Below are 21,923 nucleotides of genomic sequence, written 5' to 3'. Positions count from 1 at the left end.
TGCGGCTTCAGCCCGGCCTCTCCGCCAGAGGTACCGTGTGCTCGGGCAGAGCCATGGCTCCGAGGATTGACTGTGCCCTCTGTTCTGTGCCCGTGCATCCGAGCTGGTAACGAGCTCCAAGCCAGTGGGCTTGGTGAGTCACATGAGCAGTTTGGCAGACAAGTGCTGGGAGAGCCTTGAAGGATTTTTCCCGATGCACGCATCCTTAGGAGCAGGATCAGGCTATGCGTGCTGCCTGCATATGCCTGTTTGGGGTCTCTCTAAAGACCAAGACTGAGAATTGGCAGAAGCAGGTCCACAGCATCTAACACTCCTCATTCGTAGGAAATTATGCCCAAATACATATTTTTGTGAATCTCTCCACTATTCTCCTAAAGCACATCTATTATGTGACTAATCATCAGCAAAATTACTCATTAGAGTATACTAGACTTCAAAGAGTGCATGGGGTTAAGCCTCTATAGTTTATGTTAAAAATCTGAATTCAAAAAGTCAGAAGCAGCCCCTGAAGACATGAGTGATCGTTGAAATTAGCAGTTTCCTATGGACTTCAGGAGGTTCTGAACTGGGCCCATGCACATCATGTCAAGATTTCTTGAAATTTGTATGCAATTCTCCAGTGCTGCTGCGAAGACTACTGCTGTCCTGTGTGTCCTTTCATGGTGTGAAGAACTTACTGACAACAGAGATGGTTGTTATGGTTGTTATGGGGACAGGCATCTGTCAAAGAAATGTGCCAAAGAGAACACCTGATTATGAAAAATTTGGTTTCATACAGAAGAGGAAATACAGCCCTGAAAACACAAAGGTTTATTTGGGCTTACTGTCCCACAACCAGAAGCTCAAGGAGAAGAAACTGGATCTGGGGGCAGATCAAAACTGCAGCAGGTACAACATACAATTTTTTGGATTCAATACAAACAGGTCAGCAAAAGCGTATTATTTTAGACTTAATTATGATCAATGGGCCACTGTTGGTTTCAGACTTTTTAAAACAAAGACTCCTTCTTTTCTCCCTGCAGGACTCCAAAAAGGAAAAAAATCTAAACTAGGCAAAGTAAAACAAAATGGAGGCATAAGATGAGAAGGGGAACAGACCAGCATTGTACTTCATTTGTTCTCAATGATCAAAACATGAATGTTTCAGTTCAGTGTAGAATCTCCCTGTACAATTACATTCTGCTCTTGTATTCATGTTCTAGTGTTTCCTTGGGTTTGTTTTCTCAGTTTTTTGTAAATTCTTCAGAGCAGTGCAGGGATAAGCGAACAATGAGTGATTTTTTCCAAGAACAAACAGGCAGCACGGTTACTGTGAAATACAGTTCTTCTGCAGTTCAGTACCGTGACTACCCACACCCTCTCCTCCTCTTCCCAAGTACTGTGTTTTCCTCTGCCCTTCCTTTTAAAGCTTTGTCTAAAACCTGAAGAAATTCTGTCAAATAACTATCCATCGCTGCGAAAAGTGGTTAGCAACCAGGTACCAACAATTGTGAGGCCTAACACTAACACAGTTTAATTGCAGTGGAGTTGATTTACATTTCACTGAAAAGAAAAGAGAGGGTTCTTCTGGCCTTTGATGGAAGATGTCTATTAACCCTGTTTAGAGCAGGTGTGGCTAACATAATGTTTAAACCTACAGGAGTACATCTCTCCAATAGCACTTCTCTCCTGTACCATTAAAGCAGTGTTCACAGCCGGGCTATATATATGTATGTGTGTGTGTGTGTATATACGTGTATATATAGATATTTAACATGGATGTCCACTGACACTTGACATTTTCAGGAAGTAGCCTTCTTTACATTTTAGGATGATGGAGAGTAGGGCAGGACCATGAAAATTACATTGATTTTTTCTAGAACGTGAAATCTAATCCCCTTTGTTTCTTTTTAGATATTATAGATATTTGTATCTTTTTAGATATTTAACATAGAAGCAGATCCTTCCATCCCAGATTCACAGAAGAACCATGGTAACCATCCAAAGCCACACTGATTTCAGTCTTATGTCTGTCATAACAGCATAAATCAGAGCCATAATATGGATTTCCAAAGCTCAGATATGCTCTCTGAATGCATATATTGAGAACACAAGCATATAAGATGCCCTAAAAATCAGCAGGAGGGAGTGGAAACATCCTATATGCAGAAACTAATCATGTTCTTCTTTCCTCCAGGGGAAAAAAACCACTTAGAATATAGATTAAAAATCAACCAAACTTAAACTTCCTTATGTAGCTCCTTTAGAGGAAGGACTAGAAGGCCTCAAATGTGCCATAACACAGACCTGCTGGAGCTCACACGCTGGGTGGCCCTGCTGGAGCCTCCTCAGGATCCCACCAGCAGCAGTGGGTATTCGCCAGAGACAGTCATTGCTGTAACTCTTGGGTAACAGTAGAACACTGAATTTAGGGTAACAAAACCCATCTCAGGGTTTGGGCTGGTTTTTGGCATGCTTGCCAACAACTGGTTAGATGGGAATAGAGACAGAATATCAGCTTCATTATGACACAGCCCTAGAGGAGAAAGGATCTTTGCAGAACAACTTTCTAGTAATTGTCAAATTATTAGTGAAGTGCTTTACTTTTCTTGAATGCAAATACAAAAAACATTAGCAATTATGCTTATTGCCCTTTATATTCACAACTTGCTTTTGCTTGGCACTCCTTGACACCCAGCTCTAGTTGTTATCTAAGCACACAGAAAAGTGCTGCAGGAGGTGTGTGGGACTCTGGTCGGCTCTTGCCCTGTAGCCACCACACTGGGAGGCAGAGCTGCATAGGTGCCCTGAGCAGGGACAGACCTGGAGCTGTCATTGCTCTTTGCCTCTCAGTCAGCCGACTTATGCCCTGCAGCATTTCTTTCAGTTGCTTATTATGAGCCCATTTGCTTCCATGTTAGAGATGCCTGTGCCGTACACCTTCCTAATTTTCTCTTTCCTTAAAAAGAAAAAAAGCCCAACAAGACAATAAACTAACACAAACATACATATTCATTGTCAGTATTTTTCAAACCTTCTGTATAGGTAATTCTGTATCAGAAAGAGCACAAACCCAGTTCCTTTTCTTTCATGCTGCAGTAGGCTCAGATGTGGGTTTCCTACAGGAACTGTTCACAGAGGTACAAGACTGCCCATGCGCCTGTGCTTCCTTCCTCAAAACTGCCATGCAGTCACAGAGACTTTTAAAATACATTTTAAAAGGGTAAGGGGGACAAAAAAGGTTGAGCATGTATTTAGATATTTACACTTGCAAGCCACTTTCTGAGCCTTTGCTCTTGAGTTTTATTCTTAGACTTTTCAGTGTGACTAAGCAGTATTTTTTCTTGTTTTTAATTTATAGGTCTTTGTTGTTACTTAAAGCTCAAGTAAACAGCTAGAGCTTCTTTCTCACACTGCATTCATGCTTACTTCCCATGCACTTCAAGGATGACAGAAGTTTGAGCAAACTCTTTACTGTTCAAGGCTCATAATACTTACATATGCTGCATGTTTCTGAATCAGATTTTTGTATGTAGTGCAATGTGAAAATTTAATGCTGAAAATAATGATTCTCTGTGCTTCCCGTTTGTTTTGCTTTGAGTTAATCTACAGTGAGGAGCCTCACATACAAATATTGCAGTTTCCGTGAAATGTCTGATGATTACACACTCTGTTAGCTCAATAATTGTGCTGGTAAACTCACTCTGGAGTCTTGGTCTGGAGACAGGATAAGTTTATTCAGTGCAAAAGGTGGCTGCTGGGCCACCCTGCAGGTGTCAGCAGCCAGGCCAGCAGCCCTCAGGGTGTCAGGGATATGAGTGCCTTGGCACCGATGGAGGTTTCACATCCCCTCAGCTCTTCCCTGGTCTGAAAATGACTTGTGCCCTGCTAACTCTGCCTGCTCTGCACTGCAGTGCAGCTCTGCCTGCCAGAAGACAGCTGTCTCTGCTGAGGCCAAGGCAGCTCGTCCAAAATGATAAAAGCATCTGCCCATTAGCAGCTTTTCCTTCCTCCTCCTCTTGCACTTCCCTTGTTACTCTGGATCTCAAGTCCTGGCATGAATGTAGAGATGCTCTACAGAGCCTGAGCATATTCATCAGTATCTGCAGTATCTGTCAACATTTCCTCCACAATATTTGAGAGCTCTTTGAAAACAGTGCTGGCTGTCTCTCAAAAATCCTTGTGAAACGTGGATTTCACTCAGCTCTGTGCTCCAGGGTCATATATTTGTTGGGCACGTGGTTCCAGCAAGATTCATCATCTGTGGTGCCAATCCAGAAACACTTTAAGAGCAGATAACCACAACTATAGATCTTAATGTGGATGCACAACATGGTTTTTCTGCACACATGCACAACTTCCCCCTTTTTGAGGGCTTTTGAAAATCTCATTCTTTCATACAGTTTATGTGCAGTCATGCAAATAGCTGAATCAGCACTCCTGAAGGGAATTTCTGAGAGAGGGCAGGAGTGTGTATTGTGGTGATGGGGGATTCAAAGGCAGTTTTTCTCACCTAATTTTGCTACCAAGGGACATGTACTGCTAGGTTAATGGATTCACCCCCTGCACTGCTGAGATTCCCCTGCACAAATCCCAGAAGTATTTTAGGTAGCTCTGGGAGGGAACTGTGAAGATTTGTATTTTAACCTTCTAAGGGGTGTACGTTAAGTACTCTGTGACAGAATTGTCAAATCAGGATTCAAACAAAAAAGAGATACATACACTCCCCCCTCCTGTCAATGATTCTCACCCAGCTCAGTTGTCCCCAGACAGGGGCACTGGTGAACTGGTTTTGTTACGGGCTCTGAACCAGATCTAACCTGTGGCTGAGATACACCTCTCTTCCTTTCTCTTTCTCCCTTCACAGTAATGACTCCAGCAGCTACAGGCAAACTAGCAGAGAGCTGCCGTGTGAGGGGTATCTGTTTATGTATTTTTCTATGAGAGGCAATAATGAAATGCAAACATATACATCTAACATAAAGTTAGGCCCAGAGACCCAGAACACCAGGGTTAGTGCTCCACAAAGCAGTGGGCTTGTCTTGCCTCCTGCAGCATTCCTGCACACAAAATACCAGGTTTTGGAAATGTACATACCATGGGCAAGGGCTCACACTGGCCCCAAGCACTCTGGTTGCTCAGCCCACACCCACAAGCAAAGGCCAGTTCAGGCTCCCTGTGGGGCAGAGTCCATGTGGGAGTTGGCTGCCCCAGGAGCTGATGTGGGCTAGGCTGGCCATGGCTTTATCCCTGTATTACGTTCAAGGAATTTTTCCAGCGCTGCACTTGTTCGGTGGAATTTGTATGCAGAGCCGAAGACTGATCCACAACCACCTCAGAAAAGTGTGATTCATCAGATGGCATTTGAAAGGGACCATCCCAGTGTCTGTCCCCTGGAAAACCCCGTGATGTACCCACAGAATTCTCTGCTGGCAGTGCTTCTGGAGGTGGAATCCTGTTCTGGTGGGCATTCCTAGCAGACACCCATACACTTATATTGTCTTCTCAGTGTAGTATTAACAAAACTTTTAATTTACTCACCTGGAACAGGCTTTCAGTATTACAGAAAAAGAAAAAAAAAATTTGTTATTTCTGGAGGCCTATATAAATTTTTCCACTTTCTCCTTTGCACTGCACATCACCTCCCTTTGCATAATTGCATTAAGATATATAAACTCTCCAAGATATATACTAGGGGTAGGAGAGCAAAATCAGCAATAACTGAAAAAATACCGAAATATCACTTTCCATCCAAGTTACACAAAAAAATTTGCAAAATTATTTGGCACCAGAAGCATGGGAAATCACTAGCCAGTGAAGGTGGGGTTCCTGTGTGCACAGTCAGGGGTGTCCCAGCAACAGTAGGAGAGGTATTTTCACAGACCTTTGAAGTAGAAAGTCTCAAGACCCTTTGCTGACATCCAAGTCACTGCTGGTCAAACCAGCAAAAGGCAGCAGCACTGGAACTGTGCTGTGATCATACCCTGCCTTATCATGTAAGTTCAGCTCAAGTGAAAAGGTCAAAGATCTCCATGTGTATTTTAAAACACAGAAACCAACCTGTTGTTAAATCTAGGACACCTAGGAGATCAACTGTAGGATGTGGGGCTTTGAATTAAAACTTCGTCTTCTTTGCCTGAGGATCTAAGTAAGAATAGGGAAAAAGAAAATTAATGTTGTTTATGAAATCCTATAGCCCTGTCAGGTATGATTTCTTCAGCAAATTAAAGAAATTTGTAAGCTGAACAAAACCAAGGCAGTTCCCAATCTGCTCAGGATTCCTCCAGGCCTCATGAGGGCTGTGCCAGAGCAACTGTCTCTGCATGAACTTTCACCTGTTCCCTCCTGAAAGAAGACATACAAGCTATTAGTTCAAAGCTACTTTCCAGATGCTCTAAGTCACAAGAAAAGCAAAGCTATATATCAGCAACCGTGGATATGGCATTGCCAATTCCAGCTCTTGGATTAAATCGATGCGCTCGCCATTCATGGGAATTGAATTGATGGGCTTGGATCTTTTCCCAGCAGGCTGTGTCCACTGCTCCCTCCCCACAATGAATACACCATCTGGCTCTCCTCTTCAGCTAAACACACAGAGCAGAGCAAAGCAGTGACCTCCCTTCTCAGCTCCCTGTGTAGGTGCCAGGGCAGGGCTGGCCAGCCATGTGCTCACTGCTGCTTCCCTGACTGAGCCAGATCAGCAAAGGCAGGGGGACAACAAAAAGACTGGACTTTCTTTTCAGCCACAAGCACATTTCTTTACCTGGAACTCATGTAAATATTTATCCCCAAATGGCATCTGAAGATCCACACTGTATACGGTGTTTCTATTTTCTCTTGGTATACCTGGAACAGTGAAAATCAATAAAACAAAGTTTCACTTGCAGAGTTTGAAGCCACGGTGTTTCCCCAATAAACACCCCATGCACAGTGCTTTACTACTTAAGAGAACTGCATCAAAGTAAAAACATTGCAGGTATGAATCCTGATCCTAGAGCTTGTAAAAAGATACTTACAGAAGCTGAAGGACTGAGTTGTACAACCCTTGCAGCACTGAGTACTTACCTGAGCACAACCAGGGCATTGAGAAGGCCTGGCACAGAAATGCTCCCCACAATTCTGTGGTTTCAGTAAAACAGCAAATTAATTAATGAAGGATAGCAACATCTCCAGAACAGCTCTGAATTTTAGAGAGTGGGTTTTTTTCTGATGAAGTTAGAATAAATGTACAGTAACATCCTTTCAGGAAGAAAATGTTCCCCACATACTAATAGGACGATACAGTAGAATGGTTTCCTTCAGATGAGAAGTTTTGCACTAGATTTTTTTAGGGAGGAAGAATTTAGCCAGAGTTTTTCCTGTTCCAAATCAGCAGCAAAAAAGAAGAAACCAAAACAAAACCCACAGGGAAGAGAAAATTAAAAACTGCAGATACTGTTGTCGAACTTTTAGCAGGTTGAAGTCAGAGCTACCATGCACAATGGCTCAAGTCTGCAGTTTTCAAAAGAGGCATCTGGAAAAAAAAAACAACTTTCAATTAATTTTGAATGTGAAGCCAAAGGAATTCAGAACAAGCATTTTGGTAAAAGAAAAAAGTTCTTTAAGAGGGGTTAGAGCAGGAACAGTTCACCTCTACCCTAGTTAGCAATGAAGCTCTGAGAAGCAACCCAGGTTTTTTAGGATTGTTTCACTGGAGCTCATTCAACCACATGCTTGGTACGACAGAGCTTCAGGAGGTGAGCAGTGAAGAGGCAGAACAGCCTGGGAACAGTCAGCACATTGAACTGCAGGACTTCTTTGCTTTCTGTGATGTGTTAGGACCAGTTCCAAACTCCTCATAATCACTGCATTAATCTCACAAGCTGTGCCTCACTTCAACCCTGCAACATTAGAAACAGGAAATTTCCATCCCCCTGGCCTTTGACAGCCACTTTGCCACTGCCTTTGTGCAAAATCTCATAGAAGGAAACAAGAGCTGCATCTCCAAATGTGCCTGCTCCAGGAGACAGTAGGTCTCTGTCTGCTCAGTCTGAAAAAACCTTTGCATTTTTAAGTCAGCCCGAAAGAGCTCTGAAACTGTTGGCTCATTCTGCCCCAAAATCAGCACACCCCTCAGCACCCCTCAGCATGCAGGTGAGGTGGAGGAGCCCCATCTGGGCCCTTTTATGGACAGGGCTCTGGAGAGACAAATTAGCAAAAGTCAGACACCAGCCATCTATCCCTTCCTCTCCATGTGTCAGGCCAGAGGGACATGCCTGTCTTTAGCACAAATCAGGGACAATGGGGGTATCTGGCAGTCCCTTCTCCCACTCTGTGATCAGGAGTAGAACTCAAATATCCTCTGCCATCCTTTGCAGTGACTGAAGTCCCATCCTTGTCTCCTGCACAGGAGCCCACACTGGAGCCAGTCCTGGAGGGCCACAAGCTCAGAACACTCAGGAGCCAGCAAATGATGGAGCATCCTGCAGGCAGCAGGGAGGAGAGGGGTCCTGCCGGGTGTCCTGGGTTGACAAGGAAGTGACAAGTTTGCGCCATCGTCAAACCATGACACCAGGGAGGAGCCCCCAAACCGGGAGCACGTTTGAGTGCGTTTGTGACACAATCAAAGAAGTATCTATCAAAGGCTGTGGCTTACACCGAGGAGTAAATCTTCTCCCCTCTGAGCAGATGGTGCCTGTGTGCCCAGGTGACACCACTGGCTGGTCTGGAAAAAGCAACTAAGTTTGTGCTCTGAAGGATGGACAAAAACGAGACAGAGAAGGACAGGGAATTTAGCTTTCCTGTCACAGAAAGTTATCCCAAGCAGCCTGTAATAAAGGTGTCACGATGGAGGAGCTGAAGCCATGCCTGAGGCTGGTGGCCATCCTGTGTGCCCTGCAGCGTGAGCACGTTGTAGTTGTGGTGCCTCCTGATGGGAAGATGCTCTCCACCACAACACTGTGGGAGAACCTCCCTTCCTGACAGGAGGTGCTGCAGATCATAGGGAAATCAGGGCACAAGCCAGGGCCTACCACAGCAGAGGCAGTTTCCATGTATGTGTTAATCTTCCCTTGAGTTCTCTCCCATGAATTTCCTTTGCATCCTCTTGAGACCAAGAAAACTCGTATCATCCCCAATATCCTGTTGCAAGGCATTTCACATTAAACCTCCTAAACAGCACCACAGCAAAATACTTCTGTACTAAAATGAGTGCTTAGAGTTGTTTTTCTTCCCCAAAATGTGTAATTCACAGTTGCTGACAGGAAGAGACACCCCTGCAGGCAGTGGGGCTGCTGAAGGCCAATGATCTTGGGGCTCAGGGCATTTTTAACCCAAGTCCTTGTAAACAGCCCAGCCCCACTACACATCACAGCATGAGAAATCCATCCCAGGCACCCCACCTGCTCCACTCCCATACACAGAGGAGCAGCAGCTCACACTCAGGCCCATTTGCTGTTAAGCACTGGAAATGCTGTGGCCAGCAGGACAACAAATGGAGAACCAACATCTACACACGTTTTTCCACATCACACAGGACTGACGTAGTTTTATAATATCCAATGCCTAGTCCAGTGTGCATCTGTCCATCCTTTAAGCTTCTTTGAACTCAAGTCTTGCACAGAGCTAATCACACCATCACCCCCATTTTGCTAATAATAGCAGCAGCCCTTCAGGCTGTCAGGAGCACTGACTGCTGCCTAACAAAACCACAGCAATGCTACATCTCTGAGGTCTCTTCCATTACCAGCCCCTTCTCACTCTGGTGAGGAGAGAGCAGCAGGATGTAAAGCTAAATTGTTATTTTTTGAACCCTCAGAGCCCCAACAAGGCTGTTCAGTGTTTCACAACCCATGCTGTCTGCTGCTAGCTCCTCTGGGGCACTCAGCACTTAGAAGCCCTGTTAAAGAATGTTAAAAACATTAATTAAACAAATCTGTTCATAGTTAAAGATGTTGCTGAGGTTGATCAATGCAAGAAGAAACAGGAACAAAGCTCCACAGGCACAAGGACCTGTACATAGGGCAAATAACCCTGCCTGCCTTCCTCTGAAATTACCTTTCGCAGTTGGTGTAATTCTTCGGGGGGCAACTCCTTCAGCCTGGCTGAAGACAGCCTGGCTGGGAGCATACCTGCTGTTCTGGGATAGATGTGGCCAAGATTCACTTGAATTCCAGGCAGGGAGGAGAAAGGCAGGTTTCAAACTATGCTCTAGCTGCTGTCTACATGATTATTTTAGATTTTTTTAATTACTTCAGAAAAATGTTTTAATTAAGCCCTCTTCTGCAGAGTTCTAGTTCAAAACTGCAGCCTGTCAGCTTTACTGGTCCTAAACTGAAAGAAGAGGTCCCTGAGAGGGGACACGCTGAAGCTCCTTTGTGCAATGCCTGTGTGGGCTCCTGGAGCTGACCTCTGCCTTGCAGACACGACACTGAATTCGTGGGGTTTCAGATCAGCAGCACCTGGGGAAAACACCACTGTGCTCTGGGTGAAGGCTGAAATCCGTGGTGAGAGGAACACGCACTCAGCCACAGACAGCTCTGAAGGTTTGAGGAACATTCCCAAGTACAATTATTCATCCACACGAGTGCTGACTCGCAGGGACAGCGCCACCGCACACACACTCAACTCTAAAGCCAATTTACTTAACGAGATCTTAGTACAAAGACAGCTAGAAACCTATCTCATTCTCCTGGGTCAGATCATGCTGGCATTTTCATAGGTCTCAAATACACAAACTGATACTGACAGTGAGCAATTTACAACCCAGCTGGCCTTTGCTTTTTGTTAAGCACATTTCACAGTTTCAGTAGCTTGAAACCTGAGGCCCTGAAAGGCACCTGGTTTCCAGCTCTGTTGTTCATTACAGCCCTACAGACCTGGATACACACTCAAGAGTCCCCACTTGCCAGCATTTTACAGGATATTCTTGCAGCTACAGTGTGGGAAGAGCTACACAATAAAACTCTCATTATAGGTAATAGCCTGGAGGGCTTGGAGACAAACCACTGCCTTCAGATGTATCCCTGGACCTCAGAGCAGCCAAACAGCAAACGAGGGCAGCAGCCCCTGTGCAACATCCTGCCACTGCCCTGACCAGCCCCAGACCAAGGGCACCTTGCAAAATGGCCTCTGAATTCCCTTTCTGTGGAGGGCACCAGGAAGTCGTGGCCAGATGGAGGGTGGGCAAACCAGACATTGGGCGACACTGTCACTCCTGGGGAGACTCCTTCTGGCTGTGCGTCCATCCTTAGGGTCAGGGCTCTACACTGGGAGGCCTCAGCCCACGTCCCACATCCCAACACTGCTTTTATCAAACTTGGTAAACTGAGAGGATTGAGAGGAGAGAAACAGGAGTTACAAACTACTGAAGGAGGAGGTTTAACCCAGGGCAGAGAAAAATAAGGGTGGAGGAGAAGCACTCACTGCAGAACAGGCTGTGACAATCATCAGGTGTTCTCTGCATCCTCCCCAAACAGGGTTAGAAACACACAGCCCAATTTCCAACAGAGACATGGGAGGCTCTTGAGACACAAAACTGCAGGAGCCATGGGGATGCCTGTGGAAATGGCAATGTAAGGATGTTATGGCAGCCCCTTCCCTGGAGGGCAGCAGAAGAAGGTGGCTCTCCCGGCTGTGTGAGCTGGACACGGACATGACCCCCTGCCCCAGCACTTCCATGGAGCAGCCCCGGGAGCTGAGGGAGGTTCCAGCCGGGCTTGCAGGCAGAGCTGTGCCCCACCCGGTTCCCCCTGCCGGCCAGAGGAGGACAATCCCTCTCGGGGGAAGCTGCAGCTCCCAGATTAGGCTCTGGCCCCGGCAGTGCCGGGGTTCCGTGCAGGGCAGGGCTGCAGCTCCGGGTAGGGCCCTGCTGGGAGAAGTGCCAGGATGCGCTTATCACGGACACTGGCACGGAGCAGGAGGGGACGGAGAGCATCTCAGCAGCCAGCTGCACAGGCACCCTGGGCCACTGCTCTGACAGCCAGAGGAGACAGATAGCAGGAAACAAAATAGAAAAAAATGGCAAAGTCATACAGCGCCATGAGAATTTGAACTTGGCTCTAGGCAGGAGCACTGACATTCCAGATTTTACACTTATCTTTCTGAAACTTCTGAAATTTCAAGCCAGAGGTGGGGGCACTATCTCCTCTCAGGACCATTAATTCCCACTCATTCTGCATTTCCTCCTGTTATCAAAATCCCCATCTTTCAGAAACATTGCATATTTCATTCAACAGTATTCCCTTTATTTTGTGGTTAAGGGCACACTCTTTCTTGTATGACATCTCCCATAGATGTCTCAGGAGGAGTGAGGTAAATCTGGCTTTCCCAGAAGAGTGAACCCTCCATGGGGTGCTGGCAGCAGCCACAACACCCAGACCTTCTCCCACCTCAGCTCTGCCAGAGCACCTCCAGCAACACCCTCTGGGGTAAGCCTGCCTTCCCCAGGCCAACAACATTGGCTCCAGAGTTGCTGCAGCATGGTGTTAAGGGAAAATGGTTTTAAAATCCATTTTCACAAACCACGTGAAGCAGCAAAAATACCCAGAACTGATTAGCAGAACAGCAACATGTCCATGCATTTATTCCTAATGGTCTACACAACCCAGTCCTAACTTGAAATTTTATTGTTTATGGGCACAGCATGTTCATTTTATGGGAACAGACCTGCTCTGTGCTGGAAGACTTCCTGCAAGCAACTGTGGTGTTAATTTAGAAGATGGCTTTCTTCCCAAATAGTCATCATTAAACCAATAACCCTGTGTTACCTCCAGCATCAAGGGGCAATGTGCTGTCGGAGGCAAGACAGAACAAAGGTCCCAGTGATAGTAATTGCAAAAGGGCTTAGGGGCTGTTCTCTTCAGGGAAGGGAGAGAGATGCAGCCTGCCCAAACTCCAGGCTGTGTGGTTTTAAAGATCCTCACTTGAGTTGTATTGTGTTGATGTGCAGCATTACAGAGCTGCCATTTCTGCACCCATGCCTGGTTGAGTTACAGGAACTATTTTTAGCATCTCAGAAATGACATCTCTCACGACTTTTATCATGGAACGAGTGCGTGTTTGTAATCAGCTTGGAAAATCTGTTTCTGAGCTTAATTCTACAGCCTCATCTTTGCTACAGAAACAACTGCACTCAGTGACACAGCCTACCCTCCCTTGAGCAGCATGGGGAATGATTTGCTGTCCTGGGAAATTGGTAACAGCATAAACCCACAGGGTTTTGCAACCTCAGTGTTTGATGCCTTTGGTTCAAGTGCTGAACATGCTGTATAAGCACAAGCAGCCAGCCTGAACTGGGAACTCTGCTGTAGTGCTGAAATGCCAACCATTTGGGTAAATCATTAGTTTGTGCAGTAATTTCATCAATTCACAGAGGGAGGCAAGGGATTAATGCCAGGGTCAAAATCACTACAGAATTAGTCTCAAATCTTTCAAATTTGGTAATCTTAAGGATCAATTTGCATGTTCCTACAGTAAACTTGCTCAACAAACTTTATTTAAATGCCTTCATAAAATGTCTTTCTGAAGAAACAAAGCACCCAGGCTTTGCAAGGGCAAGGATATCAGTCTCTAGGCTAAGACAAGGCACACCAGACATGGATGCACTACACGGTGGTTGGCCCTGCTGTCACTGGAGAGCAGAACTGTTTGTGCTGTATCTGTAACTGAACTGATGCAAGCTGTCCCTCAGGGCTTTTCTCAAAGGAATCCTGAACTTCAGTCTGCCCAAACTGCTCAGGATGCAACATATCCACACAGCATATCCACAGTCTGTTTGGCTGTACTTCTGCAAGCTAATAGGTCAATATATTTCTAACCATTTGGTTTGCCTCAAACAGAGCATTAGCAGTTCTCTTGCTGTGCTTCTTCAACACAGAGATGATTAAGTAAACAGCTTGCCTAGAGAGGGTGGAATTTCCATCGCTGTCTAACCCATTCTAATATTGACCAACATCTGGCAGTAATGAGTTAGGGAACCTTATTTCTGTATGAGGCAGGGTGGCAGGCTTAAAGACATCCTGAGGTACCTTCTAGTCCTGCTCAGACTGATGGTGATTTGCTGTCTAAATCAAATTGTGCTGGGATCACACATTAGAAACATGTTGACATGGCTCTGCCATGCAGCTAATGATGAGACTGCCTCTTGAAACCTTCTACATGACATAATTTCTGCATGATTTGTGTTTTTCACAATCATTCAGGTATTTTACCTCCTTTAACAAATCCACAGCTTATAGACAGGAAATGCTTAGCCTCCCTCCTTGCTCTGGACTGAAAAGCAGTGCCATGGTCCATGATGGTTTGAGGCCAACTGTTGCATAGAAAACAATCCTATCACGCTGGTGACAGCTGCCCAGATGAGCTCCCCTCGGCCCAGTGCCACTGTGCCCATGGCTCTGCTCCCCTCAGCACAGTGCCACCGTGCCCATGGCTCTGCTCCCCTCAGCACAGTGCCACCATGCCCATGGCTCTGCTCCCCTCAGCCCACTGTGCCCGTGGCTCTGCTCCCCTCAGCCCAGTGCCACTGTGCCCATGGCTCCACTATCAATACTGAGATCCCTCACCAAATCTAAGACTTCTGTTCTCATGTTTAGCACCCTTCTGAGGGTCACAACCCAAAGGATCAACAGAAGCCCCATTTGTCATGTTCACAATAAGCTGCAGCAGTTACATGTGGGACTGTCAGGTTTCCTGCTCAACTCCCTGTCTTGTGAACTGAGAAGTCTGAAAGCCAGATCCTGTAAGAAATGACAATGACAGTCAACAGCACAGCTGTAGAAGCACCTGCTTTGGTCAACTTAAATAAAGGAATCGCAATCTAATCCACTGCTTCCATGTAACCATACACCACTAATTTCTCTGCACATCCCTGGAAATACAATATACAGCTATTTCTGTAAGATTTTTATTGAAAATGCAGTCCACAAATCAGAACCCTCAGACAAGATGTACAGCGCCTGGGCATCCTGCTTTGCTACCAGAGAGGGCAGCTCAGGACTGCAAAGCCATTTATGTAGCAGCAGAGAGCCTATCACGAGTGTCAGCATCTTCCCTTAAACCAAGAGGCTTGATGCCTGCCCAGAAATGCCATTGTTCAGTCTGCATCATTGGAAGCAGTTTTCAAAAGGTCAATTTATTGGAAAACTAAAGGACCTTCACCAAAATGAGTTACAGTGGCAGAAGCAAACAGAATAGGCAATTTCCTACTTCCTCTCATTTGAACAAACACAGGTTTTTCTTTCAGGGCCATACATGTGTTCTGCAGAATTTGATTAGCCAAATAAAAACATTTAGGTCATTTAAATTGTGTATATGAAAACGAAAAAATCTGAAGTACTGCATTCTAGATGGAAACATACCTACAGGATTTACTGGCAGCAGCAACTCATGCCTCTTCATACTTCTTAGAGTACAGGCACCACAGAACAAGTTCAGAATGAGGTACTTGAAATCAGAGAGTTTACTATGCAAACACACTTTTCACCCATTAAAAAAATAGATTAGAGGAAGATATAAACATCTTATTTATTAAATCAAATAGAAATGCAAAATATATTTCACATGCCTTACATGGAAAAGAGATGAACTTCCAAGACTTTAAAGCAAAACTGTGTCAGTTGACACGCAGGAAACAGGAACATTATAAACAGTCACAAAGAGGAGGAAGGACTGGGGGGAGGTGACATGGGGGTGCTGGGAAGGTCCTCTCCACTCTGAGAAAGATCTCTTAAAAACAAGAACGGAGCTTATGCTAAGCAAGCATTAGAAGTATGTTAATTTTAACATACATTTATTTTGGAGGAAATTATCTAAAGACATACAGTTGGCTACTAACTATTCAAAACAGTGGTCTAAGTTATGTATACCATACTCATTAAGTGGACATGGGTTTAATTTTTGAGTATAACATAGTCATATGAATTAGACACAGGTTTATTTTTTGAACATCAGTAGGGCCAGCAGGAGAATCAGAAACACCAAAAACACCTTTTAAAAACTAGATCAATACACAGCCATGTTCTGTGCGACTCTGCTATTAAAAAAAGGGGAAAAAAGATTAAAAATATAACTATTTTTCTAAGTATTTTAATCATTTTGTCATCCTCCAATTCTTCCTCCCTCCTACACACAATTTCTTGGAAACTGAAATGACACTCAACAGCAAATACAAAGCATACACCAATAGTATAGTCCACAGTTTTTCTAAAGAGTCAATAGTCCAGCAATTTTAAAGTGATCTATGTGCAAAAAATAAACAAATGAAAGAGTTTCTTAAAAAAAGAAAAGTCCGCTGCAGCCTTAACTTCTACTTAAAAAAAAAGAATCTGAGGATTTGCACTAAGTTTCCCAGTGGAGAACAGATCAGTAACTCCAAGTACTCTGCCTAACCTGTGACTTGGTGTTGCAAAACTGTCAACATCCCAAGTTTACTACCTGCTGGCAAGTGGAAAACAGACTGTATCCCCATGAGAAATAGGAAAACCACTATTCATAAACTGGTCCTCTGAGATACATAAACATGTGGTGCAGGTATGTATTCAGAGACTGCTACCTACAGCTGAGAACAGTCCTCTCAGCATGACTAACAGTAAATTATTAACAATAAAATATTCAAAACTTCTAAGAGCAGTATTTGAAATGTTCCTGCCTGCTCAGTGCCTCTAGGCCTAAGCTATCCGCTCGTTAATAGTGGTGTAAGTCAGGGCAGCTCTGGTGAAGTTACAGTGGAAATCACTGTGCATGAGGATTTGTGTGTGAGAAGAACAGTCCCCTGAACTACAGACTAGTTCAGTCCTGACCACACTACAATAGGGAATTGTGTTTAAACCATGAGTAATCATGCAGTCATCTCCCAGCATAGTACTTCTTTTCTGCACACATGGAATGTAAATGACTGAGATTTACAACTGATGATTTTGCAGATTTAATGGATTATATTTCTCTAATGGTTCTGGCAATGCAAACTCAGTAAAAAAAAACACCACCAAAAAGGCCAAAAAAAAACAAAAACAAAAAGACCAAACCCAAGCTCACTGCTGTCTGCTTTTTTCTTTATTGGATGACTTATCTGGCACACAGTGAGGATCAAAGACATCAGATTAGTTGGGCTGGGTATGGTAAAGCCCAGGTGCGGAAGACACCACAATAGATGATAAAGCTTAATCACAGTTAAGTGAAAAAGCAGATCTTATGTCTGTTATTAGTCTGGTAAATGGAGATGACGCCCCACATCCTAAGCCAGGGCGGTGAAACAGAACAATCACCAACTCACAAAACGCCTCGAGTTTTCCAGATAAAAACTCAGAAGAGCAAAACATGAGCACTAAAGTCACTTGGTGTTTAATGGCTTTCAAAGTCACCTTCCAAAAGAGCACAAACATCAAAACTATCTCCAACGTGAAAGCCACAGGGCAATATTCTGCCTTTTGCCACCCACTGCTGCATGGGACAGAGGAGCACTGTGGAGGCTGAGGGGGAGATCAGCTGCAGGAAGGTGACCAGCCTTTGCCACGGTGAGGGACTTCCACAGAAGCAATCTCACCCAAAAACGTGAGGCTTTGAGAATGATGGCAAACACACTTGGACTGATGCAAAACACTGAAGTACTGCAGAGTGTCCAGAGAAGGGCAGTGGAGCTGGTGAAGGTGTGGAACACAAGTCCTGATAGGACTGGCTGAGGGAGCTGGGGGTGTTGAGCCCAGAGAAAATGAGGCTCAGGAGGGACCTTATTGCTCCCTACAACTACCTGAAAGGATGATGTAGTGAGGTGGAGGCCAGTCTTTTCTCCCAGGTAACAAGCAGTAGCACAAAAAGACACAAGTTGTGCTAAGATAGATCATTAGGAATTTTTTTTTTCACTGAAAGAGTGGTCAAACATTGGAATAGGCTGCCCAGGGAAGTGGTGGAATCACCATCCCCAGAAGCATTCGACAAAAACACAGACAGTGTCATTAGGGACATGGAGGACCTGGCAGTGTTAGGTTAACGGTTGGACTCAATGATCTTACATGTCTTTGCCAACCTAAATGATTCTATGAAACCACATACCTTAATGCAGGAAAATGGTGGCTCTGGTGCAGCTCAAATCACAGCCAAACTGGTTTTATTTGCCAAGGACAGGTAAACACTAACAACACAATTCAACCTGTGTTTCAAGTGCTGTTAGGCCCATATCACATACAACATTTAGCCTTGGTTTGTCTCCCCATAATGCACTAAAGTAAAACCAGACCTTAAGGAATAACTTGCATAGTAAGAAAAGGTCATCAATTTAATCATTTACTTTTAAGCAGGCAAGCAAATTTGTAAACATTCAAAAGCGGCAGCATCCAAGTTACAAACAATTTAAGGAAAAAAGAATTGAGATTATTAAGGTTCTTTAGCCTCTCAAAAATTTTGGAAATGAACTTTTAAAACACTGCAAACATTGAACACTCAGTTGCACTTCTAAACCTGCTAGTAATTCTGCCTTCCAAGGAATTCTGCTTTCTAAATCAGATGATCTCACAGTTGCCATACTTTTTATCATTTGCCATTTGGAAGTCAGCTACCAGAGCATTTCACCTCAGTCTAAATCCCATTAGCAAAGGGAATGCCCGTGTCTTGATTCAACACCTCTTTAACTTCTGAGGGTAAAGTGTCAAAGAGGTGATCTTCCACTACGAGCCCACTTTTCCTGAGAAGCTGACACTGCCCCAGCGTAGCTGGCAGACGGTCCAAGCAGTTTCCCTTCAGTTCCAGGTAAGTCAGCTGCAACAGCTGACTTACTTTATCTGGGATTGAGGTAATACAGTTTTGTCCCAGACTCAAAGTCCTCAATTTAACACATTTAAACAACTGTTTTGGCAAAATGTCGACTTTGTTTCCTGTGATGTGGAAATGCTGAAGATTTTGAAGCAAACCTATTTCCACTGGAATCACCGCAATTGAGTTGTAGCTTACATCCAAACACCGAAGTTTCTGTAAACTGAACACTGCGGCAGGTAAGGTTTCAAGTTTGTTATTGGAGAGATAAAGAGACTCCAAATTCTTTATGTGAGTAATGGATGAAGGAATGCTGACTATTTTATTGTGCCACAGCTTTAAACAAGTCAATCTTTTTAAATGCTGGAAACTGATAATTTCTTCAATTGTGCGTATGCTATTTGACTTTAAATCCAGTTCCTGTAAGTTAGAGAGACTGAAGATGGCATGGGGAATTCTCTCCAATTCACAGTTCTGCAGTTCCAACTCTGCAACATTTGTCATTTTCTTAAGGCTATTGAGTACCACAAGCTTAGTGCCATCATTATGAATGACTAGTTTTGTCAGATGTGGTGCTACATCTGTGATATTGGGGGGAATTTTGGTCAAATTGCTCTTCACGTGGAGAATTTTAAGGTGTCTCAACTCTCTAAGAGATTCAAGCCCTATCATTTTATTATTTTCAGAGTTCAAGTTGCCTATCAAATACAATTCACGGAGGGTTTTGAGCAAATACACCCACGCAGGAATTTCTGCAACATCTGTGAATTTCACATGAAGGCATCTCAAGTGGTCCCGGAGGAAGCTGAAGGCAGTCTGCTCGACCTTCGCAGGGCAGTGGTACAGATGAAGCTCCTGAAGATTTGTCATCTGGGAAATTTTGGCTGTAATTTTCGCTTCAGGAATCAGCTCCAGTTTCAACACATCCAGATCTGTCAGATCAAACACTGCATCAGGGACCCCCGACAGCATGAAGAGATGCAGCTCCTGCTTGTCCTGGGCATTGCGGGAGACGTGCTGCCGAAGCTTCTCGTAAGTCCATTCATGGTTCAAACTAATCCCGCGCAGTTTGTTCTCGCTTACCTCTGACAAAAAGACACCAAACCGCTTCGAATACAGCTGGTCATACTGATCCACCATGTGCAAGAGAAATGCAAAATCATTTTTGACATCTGGGATATCGCTGAAGCTGCTCTCTTCCCTGACCTTTTCAAAGGAGTATTCTTTTAAAGGTATCCGGAACAGCCAGAAAAGCGTGTAGAGGCAGATAAAACCATAGACACAGATGAGGGAAATGTAGCTGATAAGCAGCTTCTTCAACATATAAGCCATATTGTGTGTACATTCAAACTGTGTGTAGCCAATCAGGTGCTCCACTTTTGGGTTGCAGATGTGTTCAAAACTGATGGTGTTGACAAAGTTTGCAGTATAGCAGAGAATAAATATGAACTTGACAGTCTTGATGACAGTCTGGCCAACGTAGAGCTTGTAAATCAGATCGCTGTCTTCCACGTGAGCCCGGAACTTCCGGACTTTCTCAAACAGCGCCTTGGCCTGTTCTCCATCTTTCTTATCTAAAATCGTGACACTGGGAATCTCGATCATCGGCTTGTCAGCTGAAAATTTGAAGCCAGATTTGGTTATCATGGGAGTGCTGGCACTTGGGCTTCCTTCATCACTGCTAGTGGAAACATACTTGGGCAGGGACTGGGCACCAGTTAACCTCTGTTTGTTCTCCTCAGAGTCCTCACATGCCGTTTCAGACAATGCTTTTGTAGTCCAAGGAGACTCAAAGCACTTCCCCAGTATAGACACAAAATGCTCAATTTTTGAGCAAGTCTTGGGATACTTGAACCAAAAATTACTACTGACTATTAAAATGATAGTATGGATGAGAACAAGATAGGGAAAGTACTTTGAGTACCAAGGAAGAGCCAAATGATAGCACATCTGGTTAATAAATACATACTGCTGAAAATCCAAATTTGTTTTACGGCCTGAGGAATCTTTCTGCTCCTTCTTCAGCCCCTGGTCTGGTTCAGTGGGTTGATACTGAGAAGGGGTAGCTCTGCTCAGAAGAATGTCAGGTGTTACAGTGGGGGCAAAGGAAACAGTTCTCATTGACTCTTCTTCTTGACCAGTGGTTGTTTCAACAGTGGTGAAGTCAGCCTTCCCTGCTGTATCAGGCTGCACTCTTGAATTTACAGTAGACTGCAAAACTGGCAAGCAGACCACCTGGTCTTTTGTCAGCTGCATGGTTCCAGCAAAAATGGCGACCATTAACATAACAACAGCGAGATAATCCATAAATACATCCCACCATGGTTTCAAGATACGGTAAGTTGGCTGGATGTCACTGAGCGATGCAACTTCTGCAAGGGTAAACATTCCTACAAGAGAACAAAGACAAAGTCACTGTTATTGACTGGGGGCATTAATTTTACCATTTAAAAACAATCCCAGCTTGACATTCACAACCTCAGAAGGTTTCTCTTTTGTAATGTTTTGTTGCCTGTTGTATATTGTCCATCATGCCACTTAACAGTTTTTCCAAAACCAAAACAATGAAGTATTTTAGCAAAACAGAAGGCTTCTTACTTCAGGCCACACCATGTTTATGTATCTTTGCCACTTCACAGCACTGAAGCCTGCTCTGTGCAAGTGAAATATCTGAAAGGTATAATACTGTATCTGATATATATTAATAAAAGGAAGAGAAACAATAGACTACAGAGCACAACATCCAATTCTGTAAAAATGATTGCTTAAGTCTGAGCACAAAAAACCCAGCACTAACAGTATTTTGTAGTACCTTGCATTTAAACAAAATAGCATTTCTCTCAATACTTTGCACTCTGCTCATGACTTGGACAGCACATTTTAGGTCTCGTTACATCATCAGCAAGGTCTCTCATTTGTTTTAATCTAGTACAACACAGTATCTTCCACTCCTTCCCCCTAAGCATCTGCATGTCTTATCAGATTGATTGGCTCCTTTCCCTTTTAAGTATCACTGCAGCACAAGTGAAAGCCTTCCAGTCACTATGCGAACATTTGGCACAATCCTTTTTAGTATACTCGGATGCTTTAAAGTAAAAAACAGTTGGATGGGGACTTGAGCAACCTAATCTAGTGAGTGGCATCCCTGCCCATGGCAGTAATGTTGGAAATAGACACCATGTTTAGGAACCTTCCCACCCAAACCATTTATTCTAAGATTG

The 21,923-nt window shown here is 44.2% G+C and overlaps 1 protein-coding gene across 4 annotated transcripts in view; it reads right to left on the bottom strand.

The window, feature by feature from the left end:
• Positions 1 to 15,458: 15,458 nt before the first annotated feature.
• LRRC8D (leucine rich repeat containing 8 VRAC subunit D) overlaps positions 15,459 to 21,923 on the bottom strand; it is a 59,270-nt gene continuing 52,805 nt past the window's right edge. For all 4 annotated transcript variants that reach the window (XM_074546082.1, XM_014263789.3, XM_005482101.4 and 1 more), the window contains one exon: positions 15,459 to 21,092. In XM_074546082.1, the coding sequence (XP_074402183.1) occupies positions 18,529 to 21,090 (2,562 nt within the window). In that variant the 5' untranslated portion in view covers positions 21,091 to 21,092 and the 3' untranslated portion in view covers positions 15,459 to 18,528. The remainder of the gene's footprint in view (positions 21,093 to 21,923) is intronic.

This window comes from Zonotrichia albicollis, chromosome 8, assembly GCF_047830755.1.
Source record: "Zonotrichia albicollis isolate bZonAlb1 chromosome 8, bZonAlb1.hap1, whole genome shotgun sequence".
NCBI lineage: Eukaryota > Metazoa > Chordata > Aves > Passeriformes > Passerellidae > Zonotrichia > Zonotrichia albicollis.
Note: the sequence above shows the minus strand (reverse complement) of the source record. Positions and strands in the feature narration are given on the sequence as shown.